The sequence below is a fragment of the Cajanus cajan genome, chromosome 10, assembly GCF_000230855.2.
Source record: "Cajanus cajan strain Asha chromosome 10, NIPB_CcT2T_4, whole genome shotgun sequence".
In the NCBI taxonomy this organism is placed as follows: domain Eukaryota; kingdom Viridiplantae; phylum Streptophyta; class Magnoliopsida; order Fabales; family Fabaceae; genus Cajanus; species Cajanus cajan.
Window position 1 is genome coordinate 42,215,036 of NC_138526.1, and position 20,973 is coordinate 42,236,008.

Consider the following 20,973-nt stretch of genomic DNA (forward strand, 5'->3'; position numbering starts at 1 on the left):
CATTAGTGTTTTTAGCTTAGTTCCTAAGCAAGTTGTGTGTTGGTTAATTGCTAGTTGGTAGTTAAGTGTGGGCTATGCCGATTGGCCTCCGGGTGGTGGGATATGCCGAGGGGGTTGTCGGGCTAGCCTCTCAATTTACAAGTGCCTCCAGCCCGATTGGGGGTATTGAGGTGGTGTCGGTCTGGGTTTTAGATGTACCCAGCCTGGTGCTTGAGTATAAATTTAAGCAATGGGGTGTGCGGTGTCGGCGAGTGACTGGTCAGGGTATCTTAGCCAAAAAGGGTGCTCGGAAGGGGTAGAGGTGTTCGCAAATAAAATAAGGGGCCCGACCCAAGCGCGTCCTCGGACGAGGAGGGTGATAGGGAGGGAAATCTGGGCTCGTAGTACTCGGCCTAGAGTTAGGTTCGTAGTGCTCGACCTAGGCGCATATCCTTAGCCAAGGAGGGTACTCGGGAGGGAAACCTGGGGTTCGAGTTTCGTGTTTGTAGTGCTTCGCCTAGGCGCATCCTTAGCCGAGGAGGGTACTCAGGAGGGAAGCCTGGGATTCAAGTTTTGTGTTCGGCATTTTTCCTCGTCTACAGGGTGTCCGACCGAGACGAGTAATCAACTTGGGTGTTCGACGTGCTGTACCCGATACCAGGCTTCTCGTGAAGGCGATATATAACAAAGTTAGCGGGACATCATAAACATTAATTAAACAGATGAAGTCTATATATTAATAAAGTGTCTCATTAAAAACCTTACCGACCCAAAACCCTCCTTAAGGAAAAAAGAGTCAGTCAAGGAAAAGAGTGCATTGTTGTACATCAACTATAATACATTTTCAAATGGGTCGAGTTCCAGGTTTTAGGAATGGGCTCTCCTAATAAGTATTCTAGCTTGTACGCTCCATTGTGCAAGTTGTGCCGTATGCGAAAGAGTCCGTCCCAGTTCGGGGCAAGTTTTCCATGTCTCGGGTCCTTTCTTGCTTCCCCTATGACTCTCCAGATGAGGTCGCCTTCTTGAAATTCTCTTGGCTTCACCTTGGTATCAAACTTCCTCTTGTAGCGCTACTTACATGCTTCGGCTATGACGAGTGCATTGTCTCGGATCTCCTCTACAACGTCTAGGTTTGTCCAAAGCTCATCCTCGTTGGCGTGCTCGATGAAGTGGGATCGACAGAAGGAGGGCTCACCGATTTCCACCGGGAGCATTGCATCTGAATCGTACACTAGGCGAAACAGGGTCTCTTGTGTAGTTGATTGAGGTGTGCACTTGTACGCCCAGAGTACTTTAGGTAGTTGTTCGGACCAAGCACCATTCGCCTCTCTGAGTCGCTTCTTCTACTCGTTCAAGATCACTTTATTAGCAAACTCGGCTTGGCCGTTCGTTTGCGGATGCTCGACCGACGTGACCTTGTTTTTTATTCCCAATCCGACCAAGAACTCGTTCAACTTTTGATCAGTGAATTAGAGGCCATTTTCGGTTACCAAAACTGATGGGATTTCGAACCGAGTGATAACATTCTTCTAGAGGAACTTCTGAACTTGATTGGCCGAAATATTTGCCAGGGGCTCGGCTTTGATCCATTTGGTAAACAAGTCTACGGCGATGATGAGGAATTTATATTGGCCTTTCGCCATGGGAAACGGTTCGAGTATATCTGCCCCCACGTGGAGAAAGGCCACGCTAGGGGGATACAATGCAGTTGTTTGGCGGGATGATGGATCAAGTTACCGTATTTCTGGCATTACTCGCACTTATTCACGAATAATGAGCAGTCGGTGTTCATCGTCGGCCAATAGTACCCGGCACGAAGAAGTTTGGAAACAGTTGCTCGGCCTCCCGAATGCATTCCATAAATCCCCTCGTGGACTTCGCATATGACGTAGTTGGCCTGTGCGGGGTCCAAGCATTTGAGGAGTGGGGTAGAGAGCCCATGCCGATACAATTGATCGGCGATGACGACGTATCTACTAGACTGAGTCCTCAATCGCCTTGCCTCTACCACGTCATCTAGTGTGGTACCCTGGGTAAGAAATGCTTTTATTTTGGTCCGCCAGTCGGGAGGGTTAGTGGAATCGGTCAAATCAGCATCCACGCTACCAATAACCCCTGCTTCTACGCTGGGTTGGCCGATCTCTTGCTGGATGATGGTACGCAGTTGTCCTGGCTTCTTAGTCGCGGCCAATCTGGCTAGCTGATCAGCCCGGGTGTTGTCCTTGCGCGGGATGTGTGCTACTGATACCTCTTGGAAGTTCACCTTTATCTTCTGGTAGGCGTGGTAATATTTCATCATGTTGTGATCCTTAACTTGAAAGGTACGGCCCATTTGTTCGGCCACAACTTTGGAGTCGGTCAAACATTTAACCTTAGTGGCTCTCATGTCCTTAGTCTCAACCCTGCCAGTAAGGCTTCATACTCGGCTTGATTGTTCGAAGCCTTGAACCGAAATCACAAGGATTGCTCCAGATTATCCCCCTCGGCCCTTCTAAGATTATCCCCGCTCCATTTCCTTGACCATTTGAGGAGCCGTCTACGTGTAGGGTCCACCAGTGTTCCTCGAACTTGCCATGCGAATGGAGTTCATTCACGAAGTCTGCAACGCATTGGGCTTTGATGGGGCCCCTTGGCTTGAAGATGATGTCGAATTGATATAAGTCGACTGACCAAGCCATCATCCTTCCGACCAACTCGGCTTACCCAAGACTTTGGAAATTGGGCAGTCGATGCGTACAATGATCCTGTGGATCTAGAAATAGTGCGAAGGCGTCGAGATGTATGTACTAGACCAAGTGCAACCTTTTCTATCAACTGGTATCAGGTCTCAGGGTCTTGTAGTAGTCGGCTGACAAAGTATATAGGAATTTGGCTGCCTTCTTTATCTTGGACTAAGACCGAACTGATCGCCTCCTCAAAGATAGCCAAGTACAATTCAAACAGGCTCGAGGAATCGGGTCTCGTAAGGATCGGCGGTGACGCCAAGGTCATTTTCAGCGCTACAAATTCAGCTTCACATGTCTCGTTCCACAAGAAAGCAGAGCGCTTCCTCAAGAGCTTCGTCATGGGGCTGATTTTTTCTGATAGACGGGGTAGGAATCGGGATAGGGCCACCAACCTCCTGGACAACCGTTGTAGTTCTTTGAGGTTGCTCGAACTCCTCATTTCCAAGATAGCTTTGCATTTGTCTCGGTTAGCCTCAATTCCTCTAGATGATAGCATGAATCCTAGAAATTTGCCTCCCTTGACCCTGAAAGTGTACTTCTCGGGGTTCAGCCTCATGTTATGCTTGCGCAGTTCACCAAAAATTTTGCCTAGATCAGCTATGTGCTCGGATACATAATCGAACTTGACTACCATGTCATCCACATAGATTTTGATGTTTCTTCCTATTTGCTTCTGAAACACCTTGTCCATTAACCTCTGGTAGGTTTCCCCGGCATTCTTCAACCCAAACGGCATGATTTTGTAACAAAAGTTGGCGTTCTCGGTGATAAACGTCGTTTTTTCTTCATCACCCGGGTGCATTTTTATCTGATTGTAGCCAGAGTAGGCATCTAGGAAGCTGAAGATTGAGTGTCTAGACGCACCGTTGACGAGTCGGTCGATGCAGGGGAGTGGATAGGCATCTTCAGGACAAGCTTTATTGAGGCCGGTGTAGTCGGTACACATCCTCCACTTCTCGCTCGCCTTCTTTACCAAAACTACATTGGCTAACCACGTGGTGTACGTGACCTCCCTGATAAAGTTGGCTTGTAATAGCTTTTGTACCTCGGTATTCGTGGCTTTTCTCTTCTTATCGCCCATCTTTCTTTTCTTTTGAGCCACTGATCCGGCATCTCGGCATACGGCAAGTCGGTGACACAGGAATCTAGGGTCAATGTCGGGCATATCTGATGTCGTCCATGCAAATAGATCATTTTTATCACGGATGTCGCGCTTTACCAGGTTTACTTCATCCTTGTTTAGCTGGGACCCCATGTGGGTGACTTGCTCGGGGTCTCGTCCGAGCTGAAATGTGGTGAGGTCCTCTACCGGTTCCAATCTCTCTTCCTCACCAACCCGAGGATCGAGGTCGATGCCATCGTCCGCTTCTTTCCTTACTACATTGATGACTTTCAGCGGGAGAGGGTCGGCAATGGGCTGCACCTTCAAACTAGAGAAGTAGCATTCCTTGGCCGTTTTCTAGTCGGCGTGTACAGTTATTACTTGTCCGTCTCTCGATGGGAATCTCATGCACAGGTGAGGGGTGGAAACGATGGCTCCGAGGGCATTAATGGAAGGTCTTCCTAGTAGTATGTTGTAGGATGTATTGGCGTGCACCACGATGTACCTGATTTTGACATCTCAAAAGGTCTCTTGATCGAAGCCAAAACGGGTGTACAGGTCAATGCACCCTCTAGTCATCACTTTTTCCCCTGAAAATCCTACTAGGGGTTCATGATACTGTTCTAGGCTTTCTTTCGGAATCCCCATTTGCACGAATGTGTTCCAGTACAAGATATTGGCAAAGCTCCCTTGATCAACCAAGGTCTTCTTCACTATACAGTTGTGAACTTCAATAGATATTACCATGGGATCGTCCTGCACGGGGTCGATGTAGCAAAAATACCTATTAGAGAATGTTATCGATGGCATCCGAGGTGTTTTCGGGTGATGCACGGCATTTATTGATCGGACGGCCCAGAGGTGCCTTCTTCGCACCGAGGAAGTGGATCCTCCCCAGCGAAGCCTCCTGCTATACTGTTTATCACCTTCCTCGGCTAGTCTCTATCTTCCTGGGAATGTCTTAATCGCTCCCTCGGCTCAGTTGACCGAGATCGGCCTCGATGGTCCCTTGTGTGTTGGGGTTCACGAGGGGGGTAGGACCTTTCGTTCATTGCCTGGTGCTGATCAGCGCTCAAGGTGTGGTCGCGAAAGGTCACGAAACTTCTTATATGACCTTGCTTGATGAGATCCTCCAGCTTGTCTCTTAGCGCTGAGCACTCTTCAGTAGAGTGCCCTCTGTTTTGGTGGTATTGACATGTCTTGGCCTTGTCTGCTCTAGGGGGAGTGTTCGCCTGTTTAGGTATAGTGAGGATCTCCGAGGCGAGGGCTTGTTCCAATACCTTGGCCCTACTCGTATTGAGCGAGGTGTACGCTATGTAACGCGATCCTCTCGGGGGCGGGTATTCGATTGCTCGGCGTTCCCTTTTTTTTCTGTCTCACGGCCAGGTTCTCGTCAGCTATACCCCTCGTTTTCCCTGGCCTGATTTTTGGTTTCAGCTAACTCCTTCATTTGCATGTACTTTTCTGCTCGGCGTCGGAGATCGTTCATATCTCTAAGCGGTTTCTTGCATAAGATGTTTACAATTTGTCCTAGCCTCAAGGCAGTACTTAGTCGATCCATTGCCACTGTTGGGTTGAGATCGCCGATCTCCATGGCGATTTTGTTGAACCGATCCATGAAACTTCTCAAACTTTCCCTCTTCTCTTGTCGGACCCCCGCCAGCGCTAGGGAGGTTGTCTTGTATGGTTTGCTCGTTACAAATTGTAGGGTGAATTAAGACGCCAATTCATTGAATGAGTCAATGGAGGAACTTGGCAAGCGCGTGAACCAACTCAATGCTCTTCCTTTCAAAGACGTGGGGGAAATTCGGCACAGCGCGGCGTCATCTTGGGTTGAGAGGGTGACTTGCGTTAGAAACACATTCAGGTGCTCCTCGGGGTCAGTGGACCCATCATACTTCTCGATCGGTAGGCTCTTCCAGTGGTCCAATAGGGTAGCCTCCATTATCCTCCGGGAAAATGGGTGTCTAAGGGAATTAGTTGCAGTGTCGGCCTTGCCGCTTATCAAAGAGGTAGCGGGTGTCCGGGCGACCTGGTCGGTTGGCGCATGATATGCAGATTCTTCCAGGAGCGTGGGAGTGGATAGTATGTAGGTTTTGTTCAGACTTCGAAGCTCGGCATTCTGGCGACGGAGCTCGGCCAACTCCTTCGCATCGGTTTCTCTCTATCTATATATAGCGACCATCTCCTCGCGCAATAAATGCAGATCATCTTGGAGATTAGGCTGGTCTTTGGCGTTGGGTCGGCCTTCTTGTGTTGCGGGCTCCTACGTTTGGGGCATTCCGTAAGGGTACCGCTCTTGCCCGGTCACACCAGGATTGTGTTCGGGGTTAGGAGGAAGTTGGGTCGATGTTGACGGTCCTTTGCGCGTAGTTACCATGTCTTCGTCTCGGTCGGTAGAGTCTAAAGGGGCTGAAAAAGCCTATTCGGCCCCACAGTGGACGCCAAATGTTCCTGTATTAGGAGACACACCTTGTTAATCTGAGTCGTCACGATCTTGGTCCTAAGTCTAGGTATTCTCGTTCCGCTCTGGGTAGTTCGAAGAAAAGGGGGGTGTCTGTAAAGACACTCCAACGCTCAAGTAAGTGATCGGCATATTAAATGCGGTAGTTAAAGTTAGTTATGTACCTCGTTGGGGGTCTATTTATAGTAATTGTTGTTGGGCCGTGATTAGGGACTGGACCCCGGGAAATTAGGGGGTTAAACCGGTGCATTAAGTAAATTAATCTTTCCTTGATTCTCCTGACCATAGTTTTAAAAACTGGACTGGTCATCGAACCGGTTAAGGTACTGGGTCAAAGGTTGAACCGGTGAGTCACTAGTTGAACCGCATGACTCGATTTTTATTTATTTTTATTAAAAAAATATTTATATTAAATATATTTTATACTTATAAATTTTAATAAATTCATATCTTATTTTAAATTTCAATTTTTCTATCTTATTTAAAATTATTTTTATTTTTATTTTGTAAAAAAATATATAAAATATTACATGTTAAATTGTATATTAATAAAATTAAAATTATAAATAATATGTACATATATAATATGCTTGCAATTGATATCACAAAATAATATACATAATATTTACATAGATATTATATTATTAAATATATAAATTAAAATTAATAATATACTATAAAAGTTATTTAAGTTGTATATATTATAAACAAATATATTAGAACAAGTAGTCATTGTTATATTTAATAAGAATCTTTGTTCTTTCATTAAGAGATTCAATTTTCATTATTATTTTTGTGGTTTATGGTCACTTAAATTTTTTTTAAAAAAAATAAGAAAAAAAAGTGGTTGAACCGGTTTGACCCACCGGTTCACCGATTGAACCGAAAAATTGACCGGTTCAATCTGATTTGAAACGGGTCGACTGCATAACCGATCCAACTTAAGATTCGGACTGGCTGGACCATCGATTCCCGGTCCAACTGGTTCGACCGACCGGTTCGATCTGGGTTTTTAAACACTGCTCCCGACTTAACTCCGTGTCCTCGTTTACTTGGATCCTGCTGACCGAGCCGACCGATTAGTGTTACCGAGCCGACCGAGTCGGTCATGCTAGATATGGTCAGCCGGGCTGGCCGAATCGTGTATTCGGCCTGGTCGATTACCATCCGATATAATTTCTATAAGAGTTTAATTTTAACACATAGTGTAAAAAAATATTATACTAGCAACTAAAAATCATGCAAAGTATGATTTGTAAAATAATTATTGTATAAATCAATAAACTTAGACTATTTGTAATTGGATAAAAATATAAAAACCTATTACATTTGCATATATAATTTCGTCTTTCTTTTATTGTTTTATCCTCACACGTATTTTTTTTCTAAAGAAAAATTCGAACTAAGCCTTACAAATAGAGTAAAAGTGGTAATAAGAGAACTTAATAATGTGAATTTTGTGTGTACAACCAGCAACAATAAGATTAGAATCTAAAATTTTGTGTGTATTATCTAAAATTTATTCCCTTCTCTCTCACTAAGTTTGTCATAGTAGTTTATTTCATTGTGAATTTTAATCATGTGTATACTTGCACTCTCTAATGTAATTTAATAACAAAAGAAAAATTGTACACCTAAAACACTATTTGACATACCAGTACAGATAAAAGAGATAAAATTATAGATATAATTAACGTGATATAAAGAAAAATAAATAAAAACGAAAAGTATTGAGTAGATATTTGAAAAATTGGGTGTTGAAAAAATGAATGCTCTTCAAATAATAATCTTTTATGCCATAAGAAGGTATGATGCCATTCAGTCCATATATAACACAACTGTGAAACAGTAGTTAAAACTACATTATATACAGAGAAAACTGAGTCAAGTGACTATTTACATTTACATTTGGGCTTTTTTAATTAATAATGTCAAATAAAAATGATTACATAATACAAAGTACATCCAATCAAACCATAAAACCCAGGACTTCACTGACAAACCTTCCTTTCATATGTATCCACTTATGTTTGTTTTCCAACAAGAATTGAAAAACATGAAGCAAAATAGAAAGAATCAAAGACAGCAAATATAGGAGTGAAAGAATCATGAACATATACCACCAACTCCACTCCTATCTATATATCTATCAAGTTAAAGCAGACAGACACAACTGTTTCTACCACCCTCTCTTTTGATGCCACTGCTGCATGCACATGTGGATCCCCTACATTCTAATCATGCAACCTTCCAGTGGTCCCCTCCTTTTAAAGTAACAACACATCACGTGCCTGCTCAGTTTCATAGCAGAAGAACCCTACCACCATTCACAACGTCACTCTCCTCACACGATATATATATATATATTACACAAAAATTTAGCTGCAGTTGTTTAAGCATAGTTGATATTATTCTGTGATCAAAATAAAAATTTTATCTCAACAACATACGTAAATATATATAATTAAAATTTACTTTAAATGTAAATATATATTATATTGAAATAAAATTTTAATTTTGATTAAAAATTATCAACTATTTCTAAATAACTGCCTTTTGTCCATATATATTTCCTTCATTCATTGACTAATAAAAAATTTCCCCACCCAACAATACGTCCGTGACACCATTCAATACATCACACCCTTTCCTTTCGATCTCCCACCATCTCTTATCCAAAATTCTGCAATTTCTTTTTTATAATAAAAAATCAATCACAGTGTCATGTAAAATGGATAGTACGTACGTAGCTACAGCTGCATCATGCTATAGTGTAATTGATTGATTGATTAATTAATTAATCTTCAAAATTGAGGATTTGTACTTCCTTTTCTGTTTGAACATCACATATAGGCTTTGGTGATGGAGATGGTAATGGTGATCCTGCAGCATTTTCCATCTTCGTCAGGTTCTGTTGGTGATAAACTCGCCTCAGTCTCTCTATCTCCCTCTTCAGTGCTTCTTGATGAGCTGCATGTATGTATAATGTATATGATTAATTTCAATAATATTGGAAGATTAGCTAAACAACTTTTGCTATACTCGGAGACATGGCACATGATCAACACAGACTTAAATCCGCGTGCATGCAAAAGCTTTCACTAAAATCAATATAACTCTGCACGTTCATAATTGGTCTGTTTCTCCCTACTGAATTAATGAAATAATTATATATATGCTACTTTCACGAGAAAGGGCCAAGAACAGTGCAATTTAATTAGTAGTACTCTTTGTTCCAATTAAAATATGTTAACCAACTTCGAGGAGATGTCTAGGTTCATTTTAATTCCTTCATTTACATTGTGTCATTTCCCGTTTTGTCATGGTCTCAATTAAAAAAGGTTAAAATCTTATTTTGGTCTTTTATAAATTTTTTTTATTTCAATTTAGTTTTTTATTAATTTTTTTGTCTCAATTTGGTCTCAAATTAATTAATTAGTTTCAATTTAGTCCTAAATTAATTAATTAGTTTTAATGTGGGACTTTCCGTCCAAATTGCTTTAACGATGTTAACTTTTGGTCACGTGGACGCCACGTAGATGCATACGTGGCATCCACATGGATGAGAATTTTTTTGAAAACACCTGGACCCAGAACGGCCCGTTCTGAAACCGGAACGAGCCGTTCTGGGTGCACTTGGTGTGTTAATTTTGCATCCGGAACGGCCCGTTCCAAGTGCAAAATTAACACACCCAAAATGCACCAGAACGAACAGTTCCGGTTTTATTTTATTTTTATATATATAAAATATTAATAATTTTATAAAATATATATTATTAATTATATTTTAATTATGTTATTATATCCAATAAAATAAATATATTAATATTTTTTTATATTTTATTTTATTATGTTTATCTTATTAATTTTTATCATTTTATTCCTTTAATCTTAAATAAGTTGCAAAAAATTATAAAGTGATATTCCTTTTATCTTATTAATTATTATATTTTTTAATAAAATTAATTAAGAATATTGGTTTAATTGCATTTTTTATCCCTCAAGTATTACAATTGTGCAGTTTTGTGATCTCCAAGATTTTAATTGCATAATTTTAGTCCTTAAAAAATTGCAATTGCGCGATTTTGGTCCTTCAATTTTTAATTGAACAATTTTAGTCCCTCAAATATCATAATAGTATGATTTTTGTTTCTCCCATTAAAAATTAATAATTTTAATATATATATATATATATATATATATAATGTTTTAAAATTAAATAATTATTTATCTATTCAAATTAACGTATATTACAATTTTTGATATTATATCAATAATATTATTAATATATTTATAGATAAACTAATAATTTGATAAATATAACTTGTTATATATTAATATACTTTTACAAAAATATAAGTATATTAATTAGAAATATATATCTGATTTTATATATTTATATTTTTGTAAAAGTATATTAATATATATTAAGTTATATTTATCAAATTATTAGTTTATTTATAAAAAGGGTAAAAATATTATTGATATTAATTTATCAGTAATATTAAAATACTAATAATATATAAATTTTATTTATTTAGTAATAGTAAATATATATCATTTGATACATTTAAAAAAAATAATATACGTTAATTTAAATAAACAAACAATTATAAAGTTTTAAAACATTATATATATATATATATATATATATATTAAAATTTTAAAATTATTAAATTTTTAATGAGAAAGACTAAAATTTCACAATTATGATATTTGAGAGATTAAAATTGTTCATTTAAAAATTGTGAGACTAAAATTACACAATTATAATCTTTTAAGGACTGAAATTACTCAATTAAAACTATAGAGATCAAAATTGCATAATTATAATATCAAAAACACAATTAAGTAAAGAATATTTTATTCACAGTTTTGGAACGGCCGTTCTGAAACCAGAACGGCCCATTCTGATTTCAGAACGGCCCGTTTTGAAAGCAGAACGGCTCGTTCTGATTTCAGAACGGCCCGTTCTGCTTCACTGGTGGTGTTTTAATTTTGCAACCAGAACGGCCCGTTTCGGTTTCAGAACGGACTGTTCTGGGTCCAGGTGTTTTCAAAAAAATTCTCATCCACGTGGATGCCACGTATGCATCTACGTAGCGTCCACGTGGCCAAAAATTAACACCGTTAAAGCAATTTGGACGGAAAGTCCCACATTGAAACTAATTAATTAATTTAGGACTAAATTGAAACTAATTAATTAATTTAGGACCAAATTGAAACCAAAAATTAATGAAGGACTAAATTGAAACAAAAAAAAATTATAAGGGACCAAAATAGGGTTTTAACCATTAAAAAACTATACAGTATCAATTGAAAATTACAGCCTCGAAAATACACTAAACAAAATTTTCTTTGAATTTTCTCGTGCGCTTAATGTGCTTAAAGTCTAAAAACAAAACTAAACAAATTAACCATACGAAGTTATCTAAATTCTACATATCATATGGAGATGCATGCAAAGCATCCAAATTTTAACGTGGGTCCCTAAAAAAATTAATGACTAAAATTTATTCCATCAATCATGGAAGGTAATAGGAAATCATATCTTTCTGGCAACAAATCATACGACTAAGATATTAAATTGATGTCATTATTTAATTTATTGGGGGACTAAATTCTTGGCAATTTTAAGAGGATTTAATTAATAATATTTTCCATCTTTTAAGAACTAGATTAACGCAATTTATATAGATTTCACGAAACAAATTGATAGCAAATTCAGGGAACCGAAATAGTAGTCTACTAGTGATAAGTCTGAGAAACTTAAACTTCTCAATAAAAGGTTCTAATCTATGTAGAATATATGAAGAAATCACATGTATATTGATTATATATGAAGATTTAAATGATATTGATGTAATTTTTAATATATATTATATCATTTAATAGTTTTATATGTAATTTTTAATATATATTACACTGTTTAATAATTTTATATTAAATATAAATTTTATAAATTTAATTATTAAATTAAAAAATTTTGTATTTTTAAAATTTTATATTAATAAAAAATAATTTAATATTTTATTTTTATAAAATAAAATCCACCTAATATATATTTTAAAATATAATAAAATATAAATACTTTGATATATCAAATCAACTACAATGACTAAGTAGAAAAGCCACGAGGTTAGGTTCCTTTGTCAAAGTGAGGTTCTTGTGAACTTGTACACTTTTCCTGACTAGTAGGGATTTATATTTCCCTTATCTGGAAAATGCAAATGGACGGTAATGAGAATTAACCTCAATCAAGTTGTCAATATTGATCAGACAAGTTGGATGGATCCTAAGGGCCATTAACTACTCCTTGTCCTATTTTGTTTTGTTTGATGCTCAACATTTTGATAATTTGTGTAAAAAAAAATGATTTTGATAGTAGAATTAAGAAATGCAATTAATATATTTTTTATCTTTCATATTAATTATATTTTTTTTATTTTACAATAAATATTTAAGGACAAAATAAAAGAAATATTTAATAAACAATATTCTAAAATGGCGATGGACATCTAAGAAAACAGACAGATAGGGAGTGCTAATTAACCACATCTTAACAAGAAGATTATTAACTATATCTCCGTTAACAAAGCATAAAAATGTTAAGATGGTCATATAATTATATTTAATTCAATCATTCGTTAATTAATTATCCAAGTAATGATTGAAGAAGTTTACCATCTTTAAAGATTTTGTCTTGAGCAAGGGCAGCGATTCTTTGCTTGAGAGCACTGTTGTCGACATTTAGAAGCAAGCGTTGATGATCTAAAAATGCAACCCTTGGAGACAGCACTGATACTTCGGCCTTCATTGGTCAACCAATTAGGAAAATATCAATATATTATCTTCAGTAATCTTATTTTAACAACACATCTTTACGAATATAAATATTGTTTTTAAAAATAAAAAAGGAAAACATGAGATAAAATAAGTGATAAAATAGATAAAAAAAATTTGGCTTAAATATGTTTTTAGTTCTTTAAGTTTAGAGTAAATTTGTTTTTGTTTCCTCAAATTTAAAATTATTACTTTTAGGCTCTGTAATTTCAAAAAATGTTATTTTAGTTCTTATATTAAAATTTTATTGAAAAATTTATCAAACATTATTACATAAAATTTAATTAGTGTCTTTGTTAGTGAAAATATTACATTAAATTTAATTGATATTGCATAACCGTCTTAATTGATCACTTTTAAATATGTTATTGGTGATTTGAAGGACTAAAATAAGATTTTTAAAAATTACATGGATTAAAAATAATAATTTTAAATTTAAGAGACCAAAAATAAATTTATCTTAAATTTGAGAGACTAAAAATATATTTAACTCAAAAAAATTATTTTTGATTCTCTTAATTATTTTGCAAATTTGGTTTTCTAGTTTTTTTTCACAAATTTGATTCTTTAATATTTTAATTGAGAAATTATTTTATATTCGCTAATGATATCTAATATTTAAAAATAAAAATTAAGTAACAGGGCTAAAAAATATATATCACATGAGCATGGAAATATCACGTTAACATTTAATTTAAATATTCAATGTTAAAATATCAAAATTATACGGTTAGAATAGTATGAATCAAATTTTTAAAAAACGCAAAACCAAATACGCGAAATAACATTAGTAAAGAGATAAAAATGAAATTAAACCTAAAAAATAAGAAAGAAGTGAATTGTGAAAAAGTATTATAAAATTATTGAAGATAAATAGCATTACTTTTTTATTATGCATATAAAAATTTACTTGAAAAAGAACAAATTTATTATAGTCACATCACGTTACGTCCCAAACCTGTAATGAAGTTACACTTCGCTCAAGCTCTGATATGTATTGCAACTTCCTCACTCGCGATCTTTGTGCAGATTGTCTATTAGCCAAGATTCTGATGCAAAACGACAATGAGAGACAGAACTCAAAGAAAACAAAAATCCTAACTCAGCAAAAAAAATACGACTTACAGTTGCAGAAAAAGAAAGAAAAAAAAAACGAAAAATATGAAACAAACCAACAGGGAAAAAAAATACCACTTTAATTGTGAAAACCAGTTCTCAATTATAAGAACAATTCATAAACACTAATTAACCATTATACTAGAATAGCAACATCAAGCCCACCAAATTAGATATGGTATATCAATGTGTAGGATTTCCTCTATTGAGTTCAAATTTTATAGATAAAAAAATTGGTTAAGAAATAAAATTCTGTTAAAAATAGTTGGTCAGACTCTAATATAGACTGATCACCAATAAAATTGATGGATAATTTACACCAATAATATGATGATCTCTAAAAAAAACAAAAAAAAAATTCGATATATTATGAAGAAAACACATTATCCAATTTCGTGTAATATTGTTGCAAACTTTAGCAGGAAAAAAGCATAAAGATATTAGATATAGTATGTATGATATATATGAAAGTTTGATTACTACTGCGTACCTTTTGACTCTCTTGGGGTCAGTAATTCTCTCATTGGAAGAACAAGTATTGGTGTCATTAGGAGGCTGCATATTTTCCTGTTTGCATTGGCTTTCAACCTCATCTGCTTCACTTTTGAATTGATAATGGTGATGATGGTGCTTCTCTTCCTCCTCCTGCACCTTCTTCTGGTGGTTGCTCTCTTTCTCATCATAGAAGAAGTTTTGATCGGAGGGGCTAGAAGGGTTAGAGGAGGACAAGGTGGTTGGTGGTGGCATGGGGACCCCGGAGAGTTCCACTTCGTCAGAAAACATGGACATCAATTGTTCATCATCAAACTTGTCAAACGCATTCTCATTGTTGTTGTCGTCGTGACACTTCACCGGCGAGTCCATGATGGAGTCACTCACCGACCGCCGGTGAGCGCCGCGCCGGGCGGAGGAGAAGTCGAGGAACTCGTCCACCCAAGAAGGGTTTTGATTATTGTGCTGATGATAATTTGTGGTGTTAAGGGGTGGTGGCAATGGCATCTTCAAATCTGGCCAACTTGGCGACATGTTAGGGATCTTGGGAGGTAATTGCGCCATTTGTGACTCACCAAATCAGGAATCGTTGCAAACCTCGGATGTTAATGTTATTGTTAATATTGTTCGTTGCAATAGTACATGTTCCTAACACATATATGTATAGAAGAAATGAAAGCAATGAGCCTCTAACATATATTAGCTTTAGCCCTATCATAAATGCATGTTTATATATATGTATGTATGTTCCCAGCAACCACAGGGGAATGTTGTTAGAGGTAAGAAAGGCACACGAACAGAAACAACATAATCATAAACTTTCTTGATAATTTCTTTTTCTTTTGAAAAGAGAAAATGTGTAAAAAATAAATAAATAAATAATGGTTTTGTTTTGGGGTCTATCTAAAATCAAAAAATAAAATCTCTGGGGTATCTGTATCTATGTGTTTGTGCGGTGGGGTCACATGGGGATGAGGAGGGATTGGACAGCTATGAACAGCTGGGAAGAGGGGTTGGATTTCAACGGTGTTACTTTAAAGTCGCCAGTGGATTAATTAGTGGGAATCAGCCACCACGTGCCTTGTGACCGTCTCTTTAGAGGGATACCCTTATAATAATCTCGTTTCTTTCTTTCAAATTTGGTCATTATTTCCCTCTCAATAATATGCATGCGATTACAAGGTCTATTTGTGTTTATTGGGTTATTAAATTGCAACATCGATCAACAATTAAGTTGGACTATTATGGAAAGGAAAATGAGTCCAACAATGTCAAGCACATAGTTGACTAATTTAGGTGTGGTTGAGAAAACTGTCTCAAATTAGATTATAGCGGAGAATAGGAGGTTAAAAAGGAAAAATGACCAAAATTAAGAGATGCGCCACAGAATTAGGTAATTGATTTGATTATTCGAATGAATAATCGTATCCACGTTTTGTGTATGATTTTAAAGATTTGGTCTAATACAAAAGGTAAGACAACCCCACTAGGAGGGGTTAGTGATTGGTGAAACCAAATGGGTTGTGATCTTTATCTGAGAGGGGAGAACAAAGTCCATGTGCATCATGAGATTATTTATGATGGTGAAGTGTCTCGTTAATCATTTCATTAAAAAGATAGCTACACACAGTAATTAAGATATGAAGAATTGTTTGGACTCGTGGGATTTGGGGCATGAGCTAGCTGTGAAAGAGAAGAAAAAGAGAGGGGTCTTGTGAAGGATCGTGTTATCCTCCCATGTGAATTGTTTGCACGCACTATGCTTTCTTTGCTTTGTCTCCAAACCATTCCCACATGTAGGGTATATGCCTCTCTCTCTCTCTCTCTGAAGATGTACATATCTCTGCGTGTCTGTGTTTTCTAGGTACCTTCTTCCATCATCTTATCTTAACTGGAATTAATAATGTAGTTTTTTAAGGAGAAAAGTAGTATTTAAAAAAGCTCAGTCATGATTAGTAGCATCTTAATGGACGGACTTAATATTAATTAATAAATTAATAGTAGCATCCTTCAGTTTGTATAGGCCTTGCCTTCTGCTACTCCTTTAATTAATTATCCACACCCTACTGATTAATACTATTGAAATACGTACTAATCGTACTACTTATAATAAACTTCACAGTTCACACATATATTCCTGGCCTTGAGCTGGTATAGCATTTTTAATTGAAACTAATAAAAGGATAAAGATAAAAAAAAATTCATATATACTATAAAAAAAAATATTAAAACACTAACAATTTGTTATATATTAAATTAGTTTATATCCGGCACTCTTCCAAAAATTGTCGAAAAGACATTCCAGAATGAAACATGAGATAAACTTCCTGATGAAGTCTCTTTGTGCCTTTTGCATCAGGCCGGAGGACTAGTGTATTCTTTCAAAAATCCGACTCAAAAACTATTAAAATAAACTATATGTTCGAACATGTTGTATCGGCTTCCTGCTGATTAAGTTAATACAAGGTACAATAGTTTAAACATCATAACTATATAAAAAGATTAAATATTTAATTTGTTCTTTAAAAGATGTTATTAGAGATGTCCGAAAAGTTTTTGAAAGATTTTTTGGTGACATATGTAAGTCTCTAAATTTTAATTTTATTGTACAAGTTAGTCCTTTAATTATAGTAAGTTACTAACTATGTTAATTTCTTAAATAGTCAATAGTTAAGTGTTAAGTTGACATCTATCATTTCTTTCAGTTGGTTGTTTTCTCTCTTAATTACTTAATATTTCATAATGCAAGATTGTGTTACTTTTTATTCTGCATCAAATACTTTTTCATATTTAAATACTTTGACCATGAGTACTCTATTAAAATGGATGGTTGTTACTAGATTTCGTAAGGATTCCTGTAGTTGAATTTTTTTGACTCAATCATCATTAATTTATTTGTCTTTTTTGATACAAGTTTGAGATTGTAAATCCTAATTTAATGAATTTTGGATTTAGTAAAATGAATAGTTATTTTGAAAAATCTCAAGCAATGATGCGTTAATTAAATATGGGTGTTTCTACTGTGTTTTATAAATCACAAAACTCCTTTGGTCTTTAGTAGAAGGGGGAAGAACTTGGTTGTAATAGTTTTCTCTATTACTATGGAATACAAGAATGAGAATGGGTGAAAAGAAATAAGATATTCAAACGTCACTTTAATTAATTTTAAATTAAATGAGAAAATAAATCTTACTTAAAGCACGTACCTAAATCTACTTAATTTGTAATTATTGCATACCAACTGTGAGTGTCAATATGACAATTAATTGTTGACTAATCATGATACTAACAAAATTAGTAACTAAATATAACATAACTAACTTGCATAACATAATTAAAATTTAGGAATTTAGATATCACAAAAAATATTTCAAGGACCTATCACTTTTACCATCTTTCATGGACCAAATTAAGTGTTTACTCAATTTTAATTTTATTTTATAAAATTTATATATGAAAGTATGTTGGAGGAAAATAATTGTTTTAGAAGTTATTCCTTTTATATATACTACATATTAACTGTCAAATTTTGTCTTTCTACTTAAAATATTTAGAAATTAAAACAATTAAATTATTTTAAACATTCTTTCATCCAAATTTCACCGATTGGAATATTAAATTTGGCCTAAATAAAATTGAATGAGATGTAACAAATAAAAAAGGGCAAGAGTCTTTGTTCGTAATCAGCCTTTTAGCAATCAAACAAGTGGAACATGAACTTGGTTCCCTCCAATTTACTTTTCACTTGATTTTAGAGCTTTAGCTTAGTCATGTATGATTATTTTCAAAAATCAAAAATTTCAGCAAGTTAATAAATCCTTCATATTCCTCGATCGGTTATAAGGACGATCCAATTGTAAGTTGTTTGCTTCATAATAATCCTATTTACCATGCATTTTAATACAAGGGTACGTAGCCAGTGGAGTATAAGAAAGATGGAAAAAAAATCCTCATACAATAAAATTATCCACATGTTCAAGAATCTTAAATAAAATACACAAATTTTATTTTTTAGCTCTCTATATATAGAATAAAATTATAATACAAAATTTAAATCATATAATCCCCCTAATTAGAAAAAACAGGATACAAATCTATAAAAGATTTTAAAATAAATAAAACTTTGTAAATCTAAATAATATCCTAAAGATTACAAATTTCTAACATGATTCCTTAAATTTTCACTCACTAAATTTATTTGAAATTTGAATTACCAAATCCTCCCTTAGTTAAAATTTTAAAATAACTAGTTGATTAAAATGTTTATCTTCTCAAAACTTATCCTTCCAAATAGCAAAGATTTTTCTCATTCTTTTGTCCTTACAATATCAAGTGTCTCCCTTTGTACACTTTGCATCCCATTTTGAATCAACATACCTATCTTGTGATATCAATTTTCCAATAAAACTATATTGGATGCAATAGAAGATACATATATCACATTTTCAAAATTTTGGATGACACCGTTATCAAAGTTTCATTCTTACAGTCTCAATATCTTTAACTTCCATTTTTTCACCATTTTCTAACTTAAATTGACTAAAATCACCATTAGGTTTTATAGTGTGAAACATCAATTGGTCTCTACAAATGTGTTTTGAGGCAACAAAATTCATTACCCATTCTGATTTAATAACTTCCTCAGTAGTTGCCAAATTGACATTTTCATCATCATAAAGGTTTTAGGTTACATTAGCCTAGGATTTGTCATCATTTCTCTCCACATTGATTGCATGTGACCTTTCTTCCTACAATAGTAACATTGCACATTATTCATATCTCGTTTTAGACATGATTGAAATTTAATCTCCCTCTAGGCCCATGTTGTCTCCATAAACTACTTCTCCCTTGCTTAGAATGTTGCACGACTAGTGGATGACCTTCAATATTAATATTTTCATTTTTTATCATTCTCTCATTTTCTCTTAGAGTGAATGTTACTTCATCTAATTTCAATGATATTTTTTCTACAAGCAACGTCTGAACTAAAGATTTACAAAACTTTGGTACTGAAGCCAACAACAACACTGTTTGCTCTTCATCATAAATTTTTTCATTTACAGTTAGCCACTAACATACTAGTTGGTTGAAATGATTAATGTGATTATGAAGATTTTTTTCCACCTCTATTCTAAGTTGATAAAACTCTATCTTCAAATATAGGCGATTGGTTAACGACTTAGTTACATAAATGCTCTCAAGTTTCTCCTACATATGGCTTTTAGTGTTGTCTCCTTTAACACGTTGCACTTGATCTCAAGAGTAAGAGCTAACCGAATTGTTCCCATGGCCTTCATTTGGATCTGACTTCATTCTCTTTCATTGATAGTATTTGGTTTTTCATCTTCTAAAACTTGACCAAGACCTTGTTGTAGTAAAATATCTTGAATCGTACACTGTCAAATCATAAAATTTGTCTTACCATCAAATAATGATGTCTCAAACTTTTGTGTGTTCCATACCATAACTCTGATGTCACCAATGAAAAAAAAACTCCTTACACAATAAGATTACTCACACGTCCAATAATCTTAAACGAAATACAGATTTTATTTATTCACTCTCGATAGAGCAAAACTATAATACAAAATTTAAATCATATAATCCTCCTAATTAAAAAAACAAATCTCTAAAAGATATTGAAACAAATAAAACTCTATAAATCTAAATAATATCTTAAAGATTTCAAATTTCTAATAACTTCTTAAATTTTCACTCATCCAATTTATTTGAAATTTGAATCATTTTTTATTAAAAAAAATAAGAATACGAACTAATCTTGAAAAGTGGAATCCCAATTCCCAACTAATGCTAAGGAAAAGAATCTCAAATATATTGTGCCTTTTCCTTCTTGAAATTAGAATGATACCCGTGCATTTACACATGTTATTCTAGTTGTTTTGTATATTAAAAATATTATTTATAAAATTATTTTTATACTGAAATAATATAATTAATTATTTGAATTTTAAAATAAAATAAAATAAAATAAAAGAATAGAAGCATTCAACTTGGATATAGTTTAACATATATTTCTTATTTTACTTACCATATTTATAAAAATGTAAGATTTTATTTACATCATGAAAAATTAATTTTAAAAAATTAACTTATCTTAAATTTAAATATTTTTTAATTTTAAATTTTGAAATAATAAATTATTTAATTATTTTACAACTATATTATAAATATAAATTTATCACATTTATAATATTTATAATTTTATAAATAATATTTTGAATATTTCCTAT

The 20,973-nt window shown here is 34.6% G+C and overlaps 2 protein-coding genes across 2 annotated transcripts; both read right to left on the minus strand.

The window, feature by feature from the left end:
- Positions 1-1,729: 1,729 nt before the first annotated feature.
- On the minus strand, positions 1,730-2,365 carry LOC145952504 (uncharacterized). The gene has a single exon (XM_083064875.1). The coding sequence runs from the start codon at positions 2,363-2,365 to the stop codon at positions 1,730-1,732; it is 636 nt and encodes a 211-aa protein (XP_082921001.1).
- A 5,665-nt stretch (positions 2,366-8,030) lies between these two features.
- Positions 8,031-15,927, minus strand: LOC109810434 (basic leucine zipper 34). Its single transcript, XM_020373904.3, has 4 exons — positions 14,721-15,927; positions 14,073-14,163; positions 12,956-13,082; positions 8,031-9,241 (listed from the first exon to the last, which is right to left on the minus strand). Exons 1-4 carry the CDS (start codon positions 15,284-15,286, stop codon positions 9,069-9,071), a joined length of 957 nt encoding a protein of 318 aa, XP_020229493.1. The 5' UTR covers positions 15,287-15,927; the 3' UTR covers positions 8,031-9,068.
- Between the last annotated feature and the right edge of the window lie 5,046 nt (positions 15,928-20,973).